The sequence below is a fragment of the Anarhichas minor genome, unplaced genomic scaffold (assembly GCF_050575085.1).
Source record: "Anarhichas minor isolate MPS153535 unplaced genomic scaffold, ASM5057508v1 ptg000027l, whole genome shotgun sequence".
Taxonomy (NCBI): Eukaryota; Metazoa; Chordata; class Actinopteri; order Perciformes; family Anarhichadidae; genus Anarhichas; species Anarhichas minor.
In genome coordinates, this window is record NW_027466473.1 from 22,685,829 (window position 1) to 22,706,532 (window position 20,704).

The window sequence follows — 20,704 nt, forward strand, 5'->3', positions numbered from 1 at the left end:
TGAAAGTCTGCTCTGCTTCTTAATGTTAACAGTTAATATTGATTATTAATGTGATCCTATCTGAGTATTTCCATTGTTTTATGTCAAAATCATATATTTCCTGAGGAATACTGTGTTGCCATTCTATATTGTCATGTTTATTTTATACAGTTTTGAAACACCTTTTTAGCGAGTTCAATGTTTTTCTGTCTCCGTATTCCATCAGTATTTATTTCTCCAAATATTTTTTATAAATATATATATTTTTAAAGACTTTAGAAGAAAAATAATTGAACACCTGTCCTCACCACACTTTATACCCCGATGAAGACTTGTCGGTGATTTAATAAAGGATTTAAAATCCGAGATCCTCTGACGATTTCCAGCTGATACGAAGAACTTCCTTCAAACGTAAGATGGACTTTTATTGTTTTCTATTTCTACTCCGATGTTCTTTTAAAAACTAAACATGTTTCTTTTCTCTTCCATTCACCGAGACTCCCTTGAAACAGTTTGGAGACGAGAGGACGACTGAGAACAGAGGTCTCCACCAGGAATCGAACCGGTGACGTGTTTACTCTGAAGCTGTTATATTATTATACATCTCTTTTATTGTACGTCACCGAAGTGTTAACTGTTACTCGTCTAGACACCAATGAGCTGTAAGACGTCGTTAAACACTCTTTACTTAACCAATAATAACGGTAGATATTTATGTATTAGTTAATTTATATGTTGTATGAATAATATGAATTTGATACTAAATATATAGTGCAGTATAAAGTGCGTTCAAATGGGAAATACTCAGGTAAAGTACATCAAAATTGCTCTCAAATACAGTACTTGAGTATATACTTCGTTACTTTCCACCAGTGCATGGAAGTACTTGATAAACACAGCAGGTATAACTGCTGCAGTGTGTGAGTGTGAGCAGCAGGAGGCAGGACTGAGCTCTCCACAAGGTGAAGACTCTCTCATCGTGTTACTGATTAATGATCTGGAATAACATCCCTCTGATCTCACCGGCCTCTTCTTCCAGGAAACAGAAAGAGAAAGAGAAAAGAAAAGACCTCCACACACCTGTCAACTGAAAGGGAAACAACCAAAATAAGGCCGGGAACCCCGGGAAATAAAAAGAGGGACTAACCCCCGAAGGTGTGTGTGCGTGTGTGTGTGTACACATGACACCACTGATGCAGTATAATGAAGATAAAAGGATGATGAATGTGAAACGAAACCTGCTACGAATGTACGAGACGCTGCAGAAGAAGACACCAGGTAAGACTACTACTACTACTACTACTACTACTACTTCTTCTTTTACCACTGCCTCTTCTTGTGCTTCTTCTTCTTTTTGTGCCTCTTCTTCTTCTGCTGCCTCTTCCTCTTTTTCTTCTTCTTCTCCTACTGCCTCTTTTTTTTTTCTTCTGCTGCCTCTTTTTCTTCTTCTACTGCCTCTTTTTCTTCTCCTTCTACTGCCTCTTTTTCTTCTTCTTCTCTGCTGCCTCTTTTTCTTCTTCTTCTCTGCTGCCTCTTTTTCTTCTTCTCTGCTGCCTCTTTTTCTTCTTCTTCTGCTGCCTCTTTTTCTTCTTCTTCTGCTGCCTCTTTTTCTTCTTCTTCTGCTGCCTCTTTTTCTTCTTCTACTGCCTCTTCTTCTTCTCTGCTGCCTCTTTTTTTTTCTTCTTCTCTGCTGCCTCTTTTTTTTCTTCTTCTACTGCCTCTTTTTTTTCTTCTTCTACTGCCTCTTTTTCTTCTTCTCTGCTGCCTCTTTTTCTTCTTCTTCTCTGCTGCCTCTTTTTCTTCTTCTTCTACTGCCTCTTTTTCTTCTTCTGCTGTGTCTTCTTTCTGCTGTCTCTTTTTCTTCTGCTTCTTCTTCTGCTGCTTTTTCTTCTGAGTTCTTCTACGCTTATTCACAAAAAGTTTTAGTATTTTTCTCCAGTTTTACATGCTTGACTAGAAGTGATGGAGAGTAACCAAATACATTTACTCTTTAAGTTCTGTACTTAAGTACAACGTTGAGTTGTTTTCCGGGGCTTTCAATCACATCTTACTGTCTTCTTCAGCAGCAGTTGGCGCCTTGCTTTTATGATTGTATTCATGGATTTCTCGTTTGTGTCGTCTTAAAATACAAAGCATCATAGTTCATTTCATGACAATCCTAAAAGTCCACTTACTAGCTTTTACCGGAGCTTTCAAGCACATCACACAGTCCTCATCAGCCGATGAAGACATTCTTCTTCATGTTCTTTGTGGCATTAAAGTATATAAAGTAGTTAAAATTAGAATCAAAAACAGTCAAATGCTTCACTGACATCAATAATAACAACATGGAACAATCTTTTTTTTTATTTTATTTTTATGCTACAGAAGAGAACCAACCAAAATATTATTTAGTAATTTAACATGCTCTCAGATTTAGAGATTAGATGAACTTTAAAACTTTTTAAAAAAAAGCTTCCGGTCTGTTTCCAGAAGTTAGAGTGAGTCAGCACGAAAGATAAGAACAAATGCAAAACTAAAATATTTAACAGTCAAAGGAGTTTGACTGTTTTTCCAATTCCAAGGATAGTTTTGAAATCAAAATGAAAATGTCTTAACATACAAAATATATTAAAATAAAATAAATAAACTGAGGTACGGACACCAGTGTGTTTATGACATTTCAAGAATATTTAGCTTTTTTAAGTAGTAAACATCTGCAGCTTATCATACCGCCAAAATAAAAGGTGACTTTTCTTTGCCTGAGACCCTCACACAGTACGTCACCATTAATGGAGGAGAAAGCGTTTCCCAGCATGTCGGAGACCTCCGGAGACTCTCGTACACTCAGAGTCTGGATGTGTAAACTCTACTCATAATTACACTGTTGTTTGTTTACAGTGTGGTGAACCAAACCAGAGGAAACGTCACATGACAAACCAGACGCACTCCCACAGTATGAAAAGGATGTGTGATTAACACACCCACACTGTGTTCCTATAAATCCATCAATAGCTGCTGCTGACTTTATACTTTATACTCTCTCTCTCTCTCTCTCTTAGTGTCTCTCTCTCTCGCTCTCTCTCTCTGTTAGTGTCTCTCACTCTCTCTCTCTCTCTCTCTCTCTCTCTCTTTTTCTCTCTCTTAGTGTCTCTCTCTCTCTCTGTCCTCTCTCTCTCTGTCTTTCTCTCTCTCTCCCTCTCTCCTCTCTCTGTCTCTCTCTCTCCCTCTCTCTGTCTCTGTCTTTCTCTCTCTTAGTGTCTCTCTCTCTCTCTCTCTGTCATCTCTCTGTCCTCTCTCTCCCTCTCTCTGTCTCTCTCTCTCTCTTAGTGTCTCTCTCTCTCTGTCCTCTCTCTGTCCTCTCTCCTCTCTCTGTCCTCTCTCTCCCTCTCTCTGTCTCTGTCTTTCTCTCTCTTAGTGTCTCTCTCTCTCTCTGTCCTCTCTCTGTCCTCTCTCTCCCTCTCTGTCTCTGTCTTTCTCTCTCTTAGTGTCTCTCTCTCTCTCTCTCTCTCTCTGTCCTCTCTCTGTCCTCTCTCTCTCTCTGTCCTCTCTCTGTCCTCTCTCCTCTCTCTGTCCTCTCTCTCCCTCTCTCTGTCTCTGTCTTTCTCTCTCTTAGTGTCTCTCTCTCTCTCTCTCTGTCCTCTCTCTGTCCTCTCTCTCCCTCTCTCTGTCTCTGTCTTTCTCTCTCTTAGTGTCTCTCTCTCTCTCTCTCTGTCCTCTCTCTCCCTCTCTCTGTCTCTGTCTTTCTCTCTCTTAGTGTCTCTCTCTCTCTCTCTGTCCTCTCTCTGTCCTCTCTCTCCCTCTCTCTGTCTCTGTCTCTCTCTCTCTCTTAGTGTCTCTCTCTCTCTCTGTCCTCTCTCCTCTCTCTGTCCTCTCTCTCCCTCTCTCTGTCTCTGTCTTTCTCTCTCTTAGTGTCTCTCTCTCTCTCTCTGTCCTCTCTCTCTCTCTCTCCCTGTCCTCTCTCTCTCTCTCTTTCTCGCTCTCTCTCTCTGTGTATCTCTCTCTCTCTCAGTGTATGTCTCTCTCTTTCCCTGACCTCTGTCTCTCTTTCCATTCTCTATTTTCAAACATTCATCCATAAAAGGCTATTTTAGATAAGAAACACATGCAGAACTTTTAAAATACCCCAAATTCCAAATGGTGTGTGAGAACAGCCAAACTATTTCTGAGGAAACTTTAGGATTAATAGAGGGCATTTCTTTGGGAGGGAAGGGGGGGGAAGAGTTGCGTCTCCTTGAAGTGAAGCATAAAACTGGACTTCCCAACCCCCTTATAAGGCATTTCCCTGAGAACAGTGGGAGGGAGGGGGGGGGGGGGGGGGGGGGGTGCAGGATATTCTCACAGGATGTGATGGCTGGACAGCAGCCGGAGCTGAAGAGTCAGCTGAGAGGAGCTCTCTGGTTTGCGTGTTTTGCTCGGTTACTATCGATCTGTGAGTGGGTGTGAGCGCGCTGAGGATGTGAAATCAACATGGTCAGGAGGCTGCGTGAAGACTAGTTATCAGATGAAAGGGAGGTAATTGTTGAGCTTGTTGCTGTTGCACGGTTTGGTTGTTGGGAGCAGATGTGTGCATGCTGACAAGTCGTAGGAAGAAGTTCTCAGATCCTTTTAAAAAGTAAAAGTACAGAAGTATCGGTTGCTAGTTTGCAGAGAAGATTTTACAAGAAAAACACAAGATGTAAGTACATATTTCAGGTAAAACCTCTGTATTTTAACATTGTGTTGTTACTACTTTTACTTAAGTTAAATAATCTGAATTTAAAAAGATGGAGAATCAGCAGTAAAGGGGCAGAAAAAGAGAAATGAAATGAGAAAGTACTACTTTGTAAATAGTCTGTGGATCATGATGCCTCCAAAATAAAATACTCACAGCTCCCCTGAATGAAAAAGTGAGTAAAAGTACACAAGTATTATCAGCAAAAAAGTATGAAGTACTCGTTCTGTGACGGATATGTTTTCATAAATAACATTGTAAGGTTAGCATCAGTGTGTAAGTAGTGTTTTATTGTGGTAGCTGCTGCTGGAGCTAGTTTTAACTACTTTATTTACTGCTGGGTGGTTCAGTCCAGTGGTTCTCAACCTCTGGGTCGGGCCCCTCCAAAGGGTCACCAGATGAATCTGAGGGTTGGATTTATGTTTATATTGTGTGTTTATATTTAGTGCAGTTTAGTTGCATTAAAACATAATTTTGTTGGAGAAAGGGTCGGAAAAAATCACGAGTAACTATAGCTGTCAAATAATCTTAGTGGTGTAAAAATTAAAATGTTTCCCTCTGAAATGAAAATGAAAATTGAACCACTCAAGTAAACATTAATTACACTTCGGTACAGTACCTGGAAGTCCATTCCTAGCTTCAGATAGAGAGAGTGTTGATCGTTCTGGCTACTGATTAACGGACACAATGTTTTATCAGGTTGTAAATGTTTAAAAGTGTTCTGCAACTAACTCAGAGGATAAACTTTGTGTCTTCGACTTTCCACGTCATTAAAAAGAAGCCGTGCAGCCCTTTGATGCCTTTAACCACATTTTAAAGCACATTTTAAGGTGCTTATTCAACAATAATCCAAATGTTTTTCAGTCGCATTGATGAATGATGTGTCTGTATTTTTGTCACATGAGAGCACTGTGATGAATCTCTTTATTGAATTGGGAGAGTTTCAAAGAGCTGCTCTGTTCTTCTGTGAAGGTCTTACATGAGAGTTTACAGAAGATTTCACTTAAACTAAAACTAAACATTTGTTTTTTAACACTGAAATAACAAATTAAAAGTAAGTGAGATTTCAGAGCAACAGCTGCTTGCATTTTCAAATTGAAAACCCCAACTGGGTGTTTTTTTTATTCGCTGTCTGCAAACCTTTATGGTACTTACCATTACAGCGATGCTAATTACTCCCACATTGTCTACCCTCCAAGCCTACAAGTTGTTGTTTTGTTCAGGGGAGCCTATCAGGAAATATTTCAGCAAGTTTCCGCAAAATATAACAAGGCGCAGACTTTGTAAAAAGTGACTCACCGAAACAATAAGCTACAGTGTAGAATTGATAACATTTACTCAGAGCTCACGGAAACACACGTTATCTTAGTCATTCGTTCTCGGTTCTGCCGGTTCTGCAGCTAAATACAGTATAAAATAGAAATGTCACAAAAAAAGCCCCTGTTTGTGTCTCAGGGCATAAATAGCACCGTCATAGGTCAGCATGTCACACGGTAGGTAGGGCTACCTCCAGCTTCCTTCCCTTTTTTCGAGTCATATCACCGGCAGCATGCTTCCTGCATTTGTGTGTTTCTAACCCGTGTTGATCTGGACTCTCCCTGTGCTGCAGCACCATGGCCGCCTTCCAGCTGCTCTTCCCGCTGTTGGTCAGCTGCGTGGCGGCGTCCGCACATCCTCCCCGACACCTCCCAACATGCCAAGTTGTAAGTAAAAACCTACACAGTTCAGATTTCCTTTTTCAGTTTTATTGCATCTTTCCCTCACATCTCCAGTCAAATAAACACAGAATATGTGTTCATCTGTTTTTGGTTTATTTAAAAAACGGAGATGAGAGCACCTAATCCATCAGGTGCTTGAGGTATTTTCAGATTATCCCCAGAAAAGGCAGACTGTTTATTTGAAAGCTCTTGACCAGCAGATCTGGTTTAATAGTTTAAACTGTGCTGCCGTCAGACCTTCAGGCTTCAATATTTGGACAGAGAAACATTATTTGGCTTCTCTGGAAGAAGAAGAATGGGAAGTGTTATTGTCTGCAGAGGTCACGGTAGACTGTGACATCTTTTCAAGTGAATCATGTTCTACTTTTTGGCTTCTCATGCCAACCAGGCAGAACTTGTTCTAATTATGTCATGAAGTGGAAATGTGACATGCGTCACTTCCCGTGTGCTGGAGGATTTTCTTTTCCTTGGAAAGACCAGCGAGTACGTAGAAGAGCTTTTAATGAAGTCGGGTATACTCACTGCTGCGTGTGTGTGTGTCGGTGATCTGACTGAACCTGTTTCAAAGACTCTGTAGTCTGTGTGGTTCATTCCCCATATGTCACCTCTGGGCTGCTGCTGTCTAATAAAAGCACAACACAATAGTTATTTTTGGCTCCTTAACCTCCCCTAGACCACTGGTTCCTAAAGGCACCCTGAGGGTCCTAAGACAAGTCAAGAGGGCCACATGACTTATTCCCATTTTCCTAAAGGGCCGGTTTGTCGCATTTAGGGGATCTATTAGCAGAAATGTAACATAACATTCATAACTATGTTTTCATCGGCGTATAATCACCTGAATCGTTGTGTTTTCGTGAGCTTTGAATGAGCCCTTCATATCTACACCAGAAGCAGGTCCTCTAGGTTCCCCTCAAGCATCGGGTTTTGGGCGTGTCGGGACGTGTTTTTTTACACTTATTACATGCGTACAGTGTCTTTTTGAAATAAACTTCCATCTTCACAGGAAGTTATGTTTAGGCAACAAAACTACTCAGGGTTAAGAAAAAAGTACCAAGAGTAAACGTACTCATCATGCAGAAAAGTGTGTATTATATTATTTGATTGTAATTATTGATGCATTAATGTGTTTCATCACTTTAATTTTACTGGTGGGGATACACTCATTTTATGTACTGCTTATAAATTTCCCTTCGGAGATAAATTAAGTTTTACCTTTACCAATAATAATATATTTTATTTGATGATTACATTTTTTAATCTTAATCTGGAAAGTAGTGAAAGTTATTGAATAAATGTAGTTAAACGCAGCAGAAAATGGATATACTCAATAAAGTAGTTTAACATAAATCAGTACTTGAGTAAATGTTCTTGTGTACATTTACACAAACGTATATCAGATGTTATGCACACAAAGACTTAACTTCACAGTTTTTCAATGATGACACTTTCTTTAAAATATGCCAGATTTGTTCTTCGACGCCCGACAACAGACACGAGATGTTCTGCCCCTCCACAATAAATCAGTGTGTTTGTTTACGGGCCGGCTTGTAAGAGACGAGGAATGCCACCCTCAGGATACCACGAATATGCCAAGAAGCTGCACGTACTCTGCCTCAGAGAGAAAACAGGGACGGAGACAGTTTCATGAGCTGTTATTGGACAGAAAGGGGTCTCTGGCCATATGGTTTCTATAATAAACTGCTCTTAATAACGTAGATATTTGAATCTATGAGGGTAAAAGAAGAGAAGATGACGGCGTATCTTTCTTTTATTGTGTTGCTTAACGAACTAGAGATTGAGTCATTAAAACAGTGAATAGATTTCAAGAGGAAAAGTATTTCTTCTCATTAGAACAACTCGCCATCGTAAACCTCAGAGGACGGTGTTGCTGCCAACAACATGCTCAATAAACCGACCCTCCGCATACTCTTTAAATATTTGCTCTGTATTGTGTCATGGCTGCATAATCAGACTTTGTGTGCTTGTCTTTCGTTCTTCAGGTCCAGATGGATGTGTTTTGCAGCGACCTGAGCCTCAGAAGTGCTCCGGTCGACCTCCCTCGTGGCGTGCAGACGCTGGACCTCTCTCGTAACCAGGTGCAGAATCTCACCCGGGAAACTCTGGCATACCACACCGGCTTCCGTCACCTGAACCTCCACTCCAACAAGATCCACTTCATCCAGCCGGGGCTCTTCAAAGACATGACAGATCTGAAAGTCTTGGACCTGTCCAGGAATCATCTGAATGTTTTCGCTCTCTCCAAAATCAACATCGGGCCTCTCACGGCCGTGGAGTCGCTCGACCTGTCGAGCAACGGGCTGTACACGGGGATGTCGGACTATTTCCTGGCGGATTCTCCGTCGCTGGAGAACCTCTCTCTGAACGGAAACAGCATCACCAAAATAGCACAGAACACCTTCAGCGGATCCTCGTCGTTGAGAAAAATCGGCCTGCACAACAACGTGATCTTGGAGATCGAAGACGGCGCTTTCGACTCCCTGAACCGTCTGACTGAACTCGATTTGTCCAAGAACTCGATCAACTGCATCACAGACTTCAACCTCTGCAACTTGAAAGTGCTCAATCTCAGCAAGAACAGCATGGAGCTTTTCCAAAGCGCGATGTCAGCGGATTACTACAACCTCCTCTCACTCGACCTGAGCGAAAACAAAATGCTTTACTTTCCCCGTCTCCCCAGAAACAACAGGCTGGAACACCTCGACGTTTCACGGAACCAACTCCAGAGCGTCAACGTCACGGGGACTCCTGAAAAAAAGGCATTTTTCTCTCACCTGAGATACCTGGACATGAGTTACAACCAACTCAAAAGCATACCAGAGTGCTTTTTTTACTGCATGGCATCACTGGAGGTCCTGAACGTGAGCAATAACTGCATCAGCTCGTTCTCTGTCGCTAACGAAGGCCTTCTACGGACCGTGAAGATCATCAATCTCAGCCATAACTCGCTGCAGAGCCTGACGTTCGGGGAAAACACTCTGCAATCGCTGGAAGAGCTCGTCCTACATGGAAACGACCTCGCCACCCTGGACCACGGCATATTTCAAAGACTTCCGAGCATCAAACACCTGCAGCTCCAGCAGAATAACCTGCAGATCTGTTCCTCGGACCAGAACCACCAGGATCCTCCAGGTTGCGTCTCCTTTGCCTCTATACCGAACTTGCAGTACTTGGATCTGTCTGAAAACAATGTGAGGACTCTGCCTGCGAACGCGTTTTCCAACACCCCTCTGACGTTACTGGACTTGTCCCTGAACCCGGGCTTGGACATGGACAAGGACTCCCTCTCCGGTCTGGAGCATTCCCTGGTCCACCTCCTCCTGAGGGAAAACAACATCTCCAGTCTAAACACAGACTTGTCGTCGCTGAGGAGTCTCAAACACATAGACCTGTCCACCAACCAGCTGACCGCTCTACCGATGTGGAACAAAGACTCCTCCATCGAGTCCCTGAATCTGCAGAACAACCACCTGGTCACCCTGGAGTACAGCACCATGCTTGCTCTGGAGCACTCGCTAAAAACCCTCTACATGGGCTCCAACCCGCTGAGCTGCTGCAGCAACCTGGACTTCCTCCACATGGTGCAGAACTCGGCCGTGGTCGTTCCTGACATCGAGACCGTGACCTGCGTTCACGAGGAGTACTCGGAGCCGGTCAACATCGAGAAGGTGACCCAGGAAATGTGTCACACATCGGGGGTCCAGAACTACGTCATAGCCGTCGTGGTGATAGGGTTGGTGGCGGTGATCGTGTCGGTGCTGCTGGTTAAATGTTGCAAGTCGAGGAAACCGAAGCACAACCGAAGCTTCAACGCCTAATGTGAAACCGTGAAGGACTTTTAGGTTTTGTCACTTGGTTGGTGCTTTTTAAACCAGAGTAAAAAAAACATGACTGTTGTTTCTGCAAAGTCACTCAAAGACTTGTGAAGGGACAATTTATTGCCTTGACTTTGGTTTACCACGACCATCTTTGCCACTAGAGTGAGACGGGACACGCGAAAAGAAACCACAATGGCTGCCTGATAGGCGGAGACACCAATGAAGAAGACACATGCCATATTGTCTCCTAAATGAAGACAATAGAGTGCTGCAGGAATGAGTCCGAAAAACACAGAAATGACTCAGCATTTTCTGAATGTGTTTTTTGGTTAGATGCCAGAAATCAGGTCTGTGTTTAACACAAGCTGGAGAGATTTTAAAGTTTTGTTCTACGATATAAAACATGTCAGTAAAAACTCCTCTGGTGGATTTAGAAGCTTTATCGTGTCTTAAAAAGTAGTTTAAATGAGACGACTAAACGTCTTCACAAGAACACTAGACGTGAAGTCATGTGTAGTTTGTTTTCAGCCTCACTTTAGCTTTTTAAATCATAAAAGTGGTGTTCATTTGTGAAGATTATAATATTATATCGTCATCCCTGCAGCACTCTATCAACAAACTCTTTAAAACAAGTGGGAAATATTTGGTTTTGGAGTATTGGACTTTTAAAAGGACTTCAATAGTTGAAGTGTCTTGTAGTGAACATCTAGTGGTCACTTTAGGAACTGCAACTTAAAGCCTTTCGGGTAAAGCAGGAGTGTTTCCTTGTTTGTTTCACAAGCCTGATGCTAACTAGCATAAGTTTATTGAATGTAAAAGGATTAATCCACTCTAAAAAAACACTGAAACACTGTTGACTCTGTCATAACATGCTATGGGAATAGTTTGACTTTTTAGGAAATACGCTTAGAGGCAAGCGGCCTGTTAGCATAGCTTAGCATAAAGACTGGAAACACCTAGCTTAGCTCTGTCTAAAGGTAACAAAATCCGCCTACCAACTCCTCTAAAGCTCACTAATTAAAATTTGTACGCAGCAAACAGGAAGTGACTGCGCCCGGCCCAAAAAAACCTAACGCATACTTTGTCGTTTTTACATGAAACGGATAAGATTTAATTTGTAGCTAGCTGTTTCCTGTCTTTAGCCTCAGCTAAGCTAAGCTAAGCTAACAGACTGCTAGCTTTTGCTTCGTGTTTACAGCACAGAGACGAGAGCGCCATCATCTAACTTTCAGCAAGAAAGCAAATAAGCATATTTTCTATCTTTAATATTGAACTATTTCTTTAAATGTCGATTGATGGGTTCTTAAAAAATGATGATTAATAACTGTGAGTGACAGAGAAACATGAATATGACTTAACAAAGTCCGATGTCTTCACTCAGTGACGTTCGGTGTAACAGTGTCTGAGAGGGGAATCTTTCCTTCAAGCTAAGAATAAAGGAAGACAAACACTACAAAAAGGTCAGGAAACAAAAAGCTCTATTCATATGAAGAATGATTAAATGAAGTATATATATATGTAGGATGTCAAAAAGAGTTTTTATAAAGCAATCCAACCCGTCCCTTTACCCTTTCTATGTGGTTTGCACTTTAAATTCCCTCTTGTTTGTGTGATTGTGTCTTATTCTGTGACTGTTTTTAACACTAAGAATATTTTTGTTACAACAAAAACTAAGCTGGATATTTTAAACAGTATGTTTTCTGTATTGATCCCAGGTTCTGTGGTGCAATACAAAAATATCTATTAATTTGACATGAAAAGGCTGAAAGCTGGGCTATAAGCACTGAAATTAATAACTGTGACACTCTGATGTGGAAGTTTAATATACATACTGTTTATTTTTTTGATGAATAATTGAATAAATGTAGTGGGCTACACTGGGATCCACAGTTTCATACAATTTTAATGTGTTTGATAACTCACCCTGTGATTTTTGTAACGTCATGTGAGCAATATTTTGTACCAAATGAAGGCCATTTTCTACACGTAAACACTGTGTGGGACATTATTTTATGTACAAAAACATGTAAACCTCTGAACGTAGTATTCACACCAGCCCTCGTTGTCACCTCATTATTCAGTAATACCGTAATATGATTTCTTTGCTCTGTACATTTTGTATAATGTTTGGAGTTTTGGGGCAAGAAACAGCACTTAATGATATGAGAATAAACTGAATGTCATTTTCTAATATTTGTCTTGAGTATTGCACAAACATTCGTCTAGAGTCTAGACGAATGTTTGTATTGATATATTATTTAATTCTGTATTCTTTGTAGTTTGGGGTTAGATATGCCGTTACAGATACAGGCTATATTTCTTATTTTCCTTTATTTTTAGAAATACAACATGGGATTTCTTATAAGAAAAACGGATCAATTTGAATGTTAGAAGCTATATTTCAGATTGCCATCTCTTATTGATTTGTTTAGCTGTATGCCACACACGTAAGAGCTGAAAACGATCAATTAATTGATTAGTTGAATGTCAAAAAAATGAATCAGCAGCTATTAACTGATTCTTTACTAGAAAAAATGTAAATAAATCCGTATCGTAGGTCTACCCAATCAAATTGGATTGTTTTCAACGGTCGTCAATATGATTTGTTTGCTAGGAACGTCAATCGTATATTCTGACCAATTAAAAGTCTCTAATATGCATGTGGGCGGGGCTTTGACAGTTGCGTCTGATAAAGTTTGCATGCGCTGTTCCGCTCTCCGCTGTCGTAAAGCGTTTCGAAGAGTCGGAATTCGGAAAGAAAATCGATTTTGCGGTGTGAAATTAAAACAAAAATAGCTTTTACTTTAATCAGTTAGTGGTAACTTTTGAACATGTGAAAGCAAATATTCGTGAGAAATATATTCAAAGAAACCCCGGATGGAGGAGGAAGAAGACGAAAGACGTGAGCTCAAAGTGGCTAGTTTAAATGGTGGATGCCGCCTGCCGTAAAGTAGCAGCTTCTCCACCACAAGGATTACGGTAAGATTAAACTAACGTACTTGAATGCCCGCCGTGGCCGTTGAATGATGACAAAAGATGTCCACTTTATACACTGTATGTAGGTTAGCTTAAGTATCCATGTTTGTTTGCTTGGTTAACTAAATCTTTGCACCATTGTTTAGTTAGTTCATTCAATATTATTCTATTTCATTGTATATATTGTTCATTTTATATTTAATATTTTCTGTTATTTTTACTGTATATATGTTATTAATTGTTATCTACATGCCGATGTTTAATAACAAATGACTCAAAGAGATACTTTCACTTTTGTAATGGTGCATTCAGGTGACCCGTGTGAAGTTGGACATTTCTATGTCTATGAATATTTCTATTCTCTGCATGGTGGCTTTACCACCATGCAGTGAAAGTGAAAGGTTTTATGATATCCAGGTTTATGAGTCGTGATGTTTCACATGGTAAAAGTGGTTATCTACCAGGTTAATTTATGGTATTTATTCTAGTTTATTGTATCAATATAACTTCCCCTAATCTGTCGTAACTTTTGTAAATGAGTCTAACATCAAAAGTAGAGTTCATCCAGGCTGACATCTAGTCTTAGCATTATAAGACAACAGTAGCACTTCATTTAATGTAATTAACTCTGATAACCATCCACATGTAAACAGCTGGTTAACAGGAAGCAGTCCTGGTTATTAATGCAGCTGGGATGGTTTTAAAGAGACGGGTTTAAAGGAAAAGTTGGAGATTCTGTGAAATAAGACTTCAATGATGAATTTATCGCCACTTTCATGTCTCTGGGGTAAATATGAAGCTACAGACGGTTAGCTTAGCTTAGCACAAAGACTGGAAACGGGGCTAAAAGCTAGCCTGTGGTATCAAAATCTGCCTACCAACACAAGACATTATATCTTGTTTGTTTAATCCATATACTTAGACCTGCACATTTATAATTAATAATCAATCAAACTTTATTTTCATACAGGTTAATTCAATTCTAAAACGTTTCTCTGACGAGCTGATAATAAGACAACTTCAGACTAAGAAATAACATTTAAAAAACTGAAATAGAAAACAATAACATTGAAATAAAATGACAAATAAAACAGATAAGTGGTTCCTTTTCTTCGTTCCTTTTGATCACCCTGAGCCGAGGCTTTTAATTTGATATTGTTGACTTTTCTCCAGCCTTTCTTCTTTTCTACCCTCCTGTGTTTATGTTTGGATTTCGGCTTTTACGATAGAATAAGTGCTGAACTGTCGATAACGATGACTCAGAGCCTCTTTCCCCTAATTTACCGTCCAGGGTGGTACAGGAAGTTGTCCGCGGGCCAAAGGGGAAAAATCCTCTTTATCACTTTGAAAACAGGCATGAGAATCTCACGAACGTTTGGTCAAATGTTCCATTGAGAAACCGGCTTTTGTCTCGGTGATGAAGCGGTGCGTTGGTTGACACTTTATTTTCTATCGTGGCGCTAATATCAACATGTCACCGGGTGTTTGTGTTTGATTTAGATGCTGCTCTGAATCACACTGTGAAGTGTTTAAAGAAGAAGACGCTGTTTAACTTGAACTTTGAAGAAGCTCCTCCATGCTGCCCAGCATGTATTTGCTTGAATAATAAATATAGTTTTGTCTGTCTAGATGTTTTTGTTTGGATATAGTTCAGGCTGGCGAGAACCGAACAAGACTTTGAAGCATGGAAATGTTTTTTATTCCAGTAATGCAGCTCTGAATCAGCTCCTGTTGTAGTAGATCAACTATCAACTCTATAATTGAGAATTTGCTTGTTTAACTGTTGCTCCGTCTGCAGCGACAGGAAGCCTCTCATCTAATCTACACAATCTTTATATCCGGTATCTGGAACTGTCTAGAGACCGTGTTTATGTTTGATTAGTACTTTGATCAACAAGTTCAGCCCTTCTGTGGACTTCATGTGTGCCACACTCTAATCCTTTTCATCAGAAGGCCTTCCACGAAAAATCGGTAGTGGACCTTTTACATTTTGATTCTTAATTGATGTCTATGAGTGAGAGTTTAGGGGCTTACAGATCTTTCAATAAAATGAACTAATCCATAAGTCTCCAAAGTCGTATGACTGTTAGTCGACTAAGGATTTCTTTGGTCCAGGACAGCCCTAAGTGTATTCACTTAAAACTAATAACTGAATTACCTGAATTACACTCACTAAGTTCCTCCTTTACTTATCATGGTTTCCAGGAAGATCTACTGAGACATAGAATTAGACGACTAAACTCTAACTTTATTTATTTGTCCAGCATGGTATCGGCTCTCCAGGGCAAAGTAAAAAGCAGACAGCAGTGGAAGCTCTTCCTCCTCGGGGAGATGTTTGTTCAGCCTGTGAGGGGAAGCTCTGTTCCTCTGTCTAAATGTAGGCAAAAGATTTCAGCTTCAACCCTTTCACGAGCCGAAGATAAACAAAGTGGACTCCTAGCAACCCGCCGAAAGGCATCGTTTCCTTTCAAAGACTTTTCTCCTTTGTTTATGAGATGAGCAGAGATAGAATCAGAGGCCTACGGGAAGTATTTAATAGGAAGCAGACCTCAGTCACTTTTCCTCCTCTGTGACCGGGCATTGAGTCACAAATGAATATTATCAACCTGTATTTATCATACTTCAGTCATGCTGAGATCAAAAACAGCTCGTTTATAAGGTACGGCTCGACCAAAGCTGGAGCACTTAGTCACAGTCTGGAAAAGAAAGTGAGAAGAAAGAGAAAACATCATGTGTTTTGTCTGAACACCTGCTGTAAACAAAGAAAAATGAGAATACTTTAGTGTTTTTAAGCATCAATCAACATTCATTTAAGCATGACTAAAGCATAAAAAAATGGCCATCTTAGTTCAGCATGTTTGCATGCTAACGTTTACTAATTAGCACTAAACACATTGTACAGGCTGATGGGAATCTCATCAGTTTTGCAGGTATTTGGTCATAAACCAGGCGGCAACCGACAGTTCTGAAAAGTGAAGCCAATGCTTCATGTGTTAAAGCTGCATTCTCTCTAGTGTCCAAAAGTTCATGAAAGTTTACTGTAACATTTTGGTAGCCTTAAAAATTATTCAGCGTTCACTTGTACTTAGCTCCATCCTCTTATGACACTCCTTGTTCCACAAACCAATGGGTGACGTCATGGTGACTACGTCTACTTCTTATATACGGTCTATGGTCATCAACCAAAGTAAACCAACTTTCCACTGTTTCTCTCAAACCCGGGGTTCAATAATCTGGGAACCGTTAATGTTTGGACAAAACTTCATGGCAATCCGTCCGATACCAGCAGAGGTATTTCAATCTGAACCAGTGTGGGTCTGATATTGCAATATATTATATTCCAGAGGTAAATTGGGGGAATCGTACCTTTTTATTGAAGATCAAACATCCAGGTTGTTGAAGTGCAGAGCCAACCTTTGTTACCCGCTCCCCTTGAGGGCAATCATCGCCTCACGTGGATCAATACATAAACTTTTCAGCATGTGCATTGACAATAAAATAGGAAATCTGGCATGATATTGTGTTGATCTCACAGCCATATGTCCAAACTGAATCAACCTGGACTCTCAAACACAATGTTCTTGGATAAACCTCAAAGCAAGTGGAGTAATTCTTTTTTGCATGATGTGTAATACCATTGTGCTGAGTGTGCGTGTCCTGTTTGTATTTTGTCTGCTGTGTTTTCAACACAGACTGAAAGCACAACAGCTGTAGCTTCACTCGAGATACAACAGCAGCAAATGAAAGTTTAATGTAGAATACACACATCAGATTTACGTAACTACGGGGAAATAAACACAAGTAGGTCACCTCCGACCTTTTCCCATGGTCCTTGGCCATAAATGGGGATGGCGAGCTCTGTGTGGGAGCACTGGGATGGCTGTGGATGAATAACGGGATGCTCTCAGTCTGCCAGTCAGTGAGAATGGAGGTCATGGAGCTAGGCACAGCCACAGAGGTCGACACGCACATCCATCTCCACTGAGATACTCCCAATGACGGCTTCTTGACTGGAAACAGATGGAAATAGGACTGAATCATCATCATCATCATCATATTTACATTATGATTGTCTGGTTTGACTTATGAATACTGAACTGAGGTGGTCATTTAAAGGCAGCGGTTTGTGGGTCCAGGCTGAAATATCTCCACCACTATTTGACGGATTCTCTTGAACTTTTGTAAAGACATTCATGTTCCCCAGATGATTAACCCTGCTGACTTTGGTGATCCCCTGACTTTTCCCTCAGCCCCATCATGAGGTACAACTATTGGTTGGATTGCCTTTAACTTTTGTACATTCATGTTTCCCTCAGGATGAATTGTAGTAACTTTGGTGATCTCTTCACTTTACATCTTTTACCATCATCAGGTCAAAGTTCTAATTCTAATAATGAATTAAATATCTTTTGTTGAATAGGTTTAGACATTCACTTCTGTCCCAGCTCTACTCAAAATGCTAAAAAATGTTGCTGTAGACTTTTAGTCTTGTTCATTACAACTTTGGTTTTATTTTAGCCTTTTAGCTAATTTAGCTTTGGCCATCGGTTCTATTGGTTCTACTGACCCTGTTCTCATCGAAGTAATTGCAGGGAATCTGTGAACATAGAGACACGAGCCGTCAGACTAAAGTAAACGGACTAAAATACACCGTTGTCACTGAACGAAATGTTAGATTTAAGCACAAAAACAATCATCTGATACCTCCGTAGTAAATAACAGGCTGCTAAACTAACTATATGTGCAGCGCTCGTAAAGACTAGTTTTGTACCGAACTAAACAAGCAATAAACTCCATCAGTACTCAGTTTTATACATGTTGAAGTGCATTTAAGTGATAATGTGACTGCTGAGCTTCGTAAAACACAGTGAACAAACTCGTCAGTGAAGAGTGCAGGTTTAAATCAGAATTAACTTGAACTCAAGTTGCTGAGGTCCAACCATGACGCTCTTTCCAACTGACACACTCATAGATCTCTTTAAAGTCTAAGGTTGTACACTTGGAACCACAATGACTCACAGAACTCTCACAAAGTGATAAATTACAATAAAGAACAATTGTGGCTTTTAAAAACCCCGTCAAACATCATACGTATGTGGTAGTAGTCAATATAATTGACCTGATGATTTTATTTGTTAATAATTGTCGTTTTGTTGAGTACAGGCTACTCTTCAGCCAACACGTTGTAGACAAGAGGAACCAGTGTGTGAAGGACTCACCCTGACTCAAGAAAAGCAAAAAGAAATTGAGTAAACTCAAGCTGAAGGAATGCTGCTCTGGCCTCCATGATGAATGATGGATAATGGAGGAAACTCCTATTTCGGCCTCATACACCCATAATCTTTCCCACGGGGTTTAAATAACTTTAAATTGTTAACAACAAGACTAAACAGACCACCAAACACACTGTCCACTGCTGTGTTTAGTGGAGACTCTCAGAGAGAAGACATTCAGCAATGACTCAGTAAAAAGCAGCTGGACTTTGAGTATATTTCATGGTTTATCCAAAAGGTTTCATCAGCTCTACAGAACCGATGAAGGACTGATGGAGCCTCTCAGATGAGCGCGTGAATGTAAGATGTCATTTAAAAGAACCATTAAGGCCGGGCTCACTACATCTACATGTATGTCGTGAGTTCTTCATCATCGATTATTGCCACCTCTTTAAAATGACACTGCAAAAAGTGATGATGTAACGTTGGTAGTAAACACAAGTCCTCCATCTTTGAAGCTCTGTCTCGTATCTCTGTTGGGAGAATTTAAGGATTCGTATCCGATGAAAGCTTAATTTACACCGATAACTATTGCCGATCATTGATGATCCATATCAGCAGATGCAGATTGTTTTGTGTTGTTTATTTTGTTATAGCAGTTGTATACAAGGCTCCAGAGTTTTCCTTTTTCGCCACCGTCCAAAGAATCATATTAACCGCTTGAAGTCAGCGTAAACCATTAACAATGTACTTTGTTATAGTCATCTATAGTGGTTGATGTATTATTATGTGCTAATATTAGCTAATGTTAGCAGGTTAAACAGCTCTTAATTCCCTCTAATATATATTTTATGTTTCTGTGAAATCATCTCCTTCAAACAACTAGATTTATTCAAACTTTTCACCAAAACTACATTTCACAAGATTACATTTGAACACATTTTGTCAACGTTTTAATTTAACATTCGATTAGGACTCAAAATTTCACTGCAATCCGGGGAATATTTGAGATATTTCTGAAAACAAAGGTTGCATCTATGTTGTCTTCCTGAGAAACAGAGCTGATATAGAACTGTTCATAGTAGCCGTTACTCAGTCAGGTGAGTCAGCAGAGCCGAGTAAACTGTGCTATCCGGTGGGACTTTGGCAACATTATCCATGCAGGGGTGCAGGGTGGAGGGACGGTAACTCAGCGTGCTCCTAAACTGCTAAACAGAGCCACATGTTTGGAGGTTAAGTTCAACCAATCAGACTCTGCAGGCTGGATATCAGCCCCCAGGAGCCCAGTGGATCACTTTCAACACGAGGGGGGGAAGCGCCGGTGTGTTAACACACACTCCTATCAGGGAGTGTGTGTTCATGCGCACTCCTAGCAGAGTGCGTGTTCATACACACTCCTACCATGGAGTATGTGTTAACGCCACTCCTACCAGGGAGTGTGTGTTAACGCCACTCCTACCAGGGAGTGTGTGTTAACGCCACTCCTACCAGGGAGTGTGTGTTAACGCCACTCCTACCAGGGAGTGTGTGTTAACGCCACTCCTACCAGGGAGTGTGTGTTAACGCGCACTCCTACCAGAGAGTGTGTGTTCATGCACACTCCTAGCAGAGTGCGTGTTCATACACACTCCTAGCAGAGTGCGTGTTCATACACACTCCTACCATGGAGTATGTGTTAACGCCACTCCTACCATGGAGTATGTGTTAACGCCACTCCTACCAGGGAGTGTGTGTTAACGCCACTCCTACCAGGGAGTGTGTGTTAACGCCACTCCTACCAGGGAGTGTGTGTTAACGCGCACTCCTACCAGAGAGTGTGTGTTCATGCACACTCCTAGCAGAGTGCGTGTTCATACACACTCCTAGCAGAGTGCGTGTTCATACACACTCCTACCATGGAGTATGTGTTAACGCCACTCCTACCATGGAGTGTGTGTTAACGCCACTCCTACCAGGGAGTGTGTGTTAACGCCACTCCTACCAGGGAGTGTGTGTTAACGCCACTCCTACCAGGGAGTGTGTGTTAACGCCACTCCTACCAGGGAGTGTGTGTTAACGCGCACTCCTACCAGAGAGTGTGTGTTCATGCACACTCCTAGCAGAGTGCGTGTTCATACACACTCCTAGCAGAGTGTGTGTGTTCATGCACACTTGTGTTCATACACACTCCTACCCGGGAGTGTGTGTTAAGGCTTTTCACAAGTGTGCAGAGTCAGTGGAAAAACCTCCAACACCGCCGCACAGCGTCCAATAAACATGAAGCTTGGCTCCGCTGGTCGGTATATTGCA

At 40.9% G+C, this 20,704-nt stretch overlaps 1 protein-coding gene across 5 annotated transcripts; it reads left to right on the forward strand.

Annotated features, from left to right (window-relative positions):
* The first annotated feature begins 16 nt into the window (after positions 1–16).
* On the forward strand, positions 17–12,417 carry lrrc32 (leucine rich repeat containing 32). Of its 5 annotated transcripts, none has more exons than XM_076101289.1 (4): positions 17–544; positions 1,019–1,257; positions 6,282–6,375; positions 8,391–12,417. In XM_076101289.1, the coding sequence occupies exons 3-4, from the start codon at positions 6,286–6,288 to the stop codon at positions 10,224–10,226; spliced, it is 1,926 nt and encodes a 641-aa protein (XP_075957404.1). In that variant the 5' UTR covers positions 17–544; positions 1,019–1,257; positions 6,282–6,285; the 3' UTR covers positions 10,227–12,417. The 5 variants fall into 5 exon arrangements, with proteins under 5 accessions (XP_075957404.1, XP_075957403.1, XP_075957405.1 ...); XM_076101288.1 differs by lacking the exon at positions 17–544 and adding an exon at positions 2,860–2,914 and having other exon boundaries at positions 567–1,257; XM_076101290.1 differs by lacking the exon at positions 17–544 and adding an exon at positions 567–941.
* The last annotated feature ends 8,287 nt before the right edge of the window (positions 12,418–20,704 follow it).

What these genes read in the sequence shown, in the direction of transcription:
- lrrc32 (XM_076101289.1), top strand. Translation starts at nt 6,286, where the DNA reads ATGGCCGCCTTCCAGCTGCTCTTCCCGCTGTTGGTCAGCTGCGTGGCG. An exon ending in ACCTCCCAACATGCCAAGTT is followed by an intron (nt 6,376 to 8,390) that starts GTAAGTAAAAAC and finishes TTCGTTCTTCAG; the next exon opens with GTCCAGATGGATGTGTTTTG.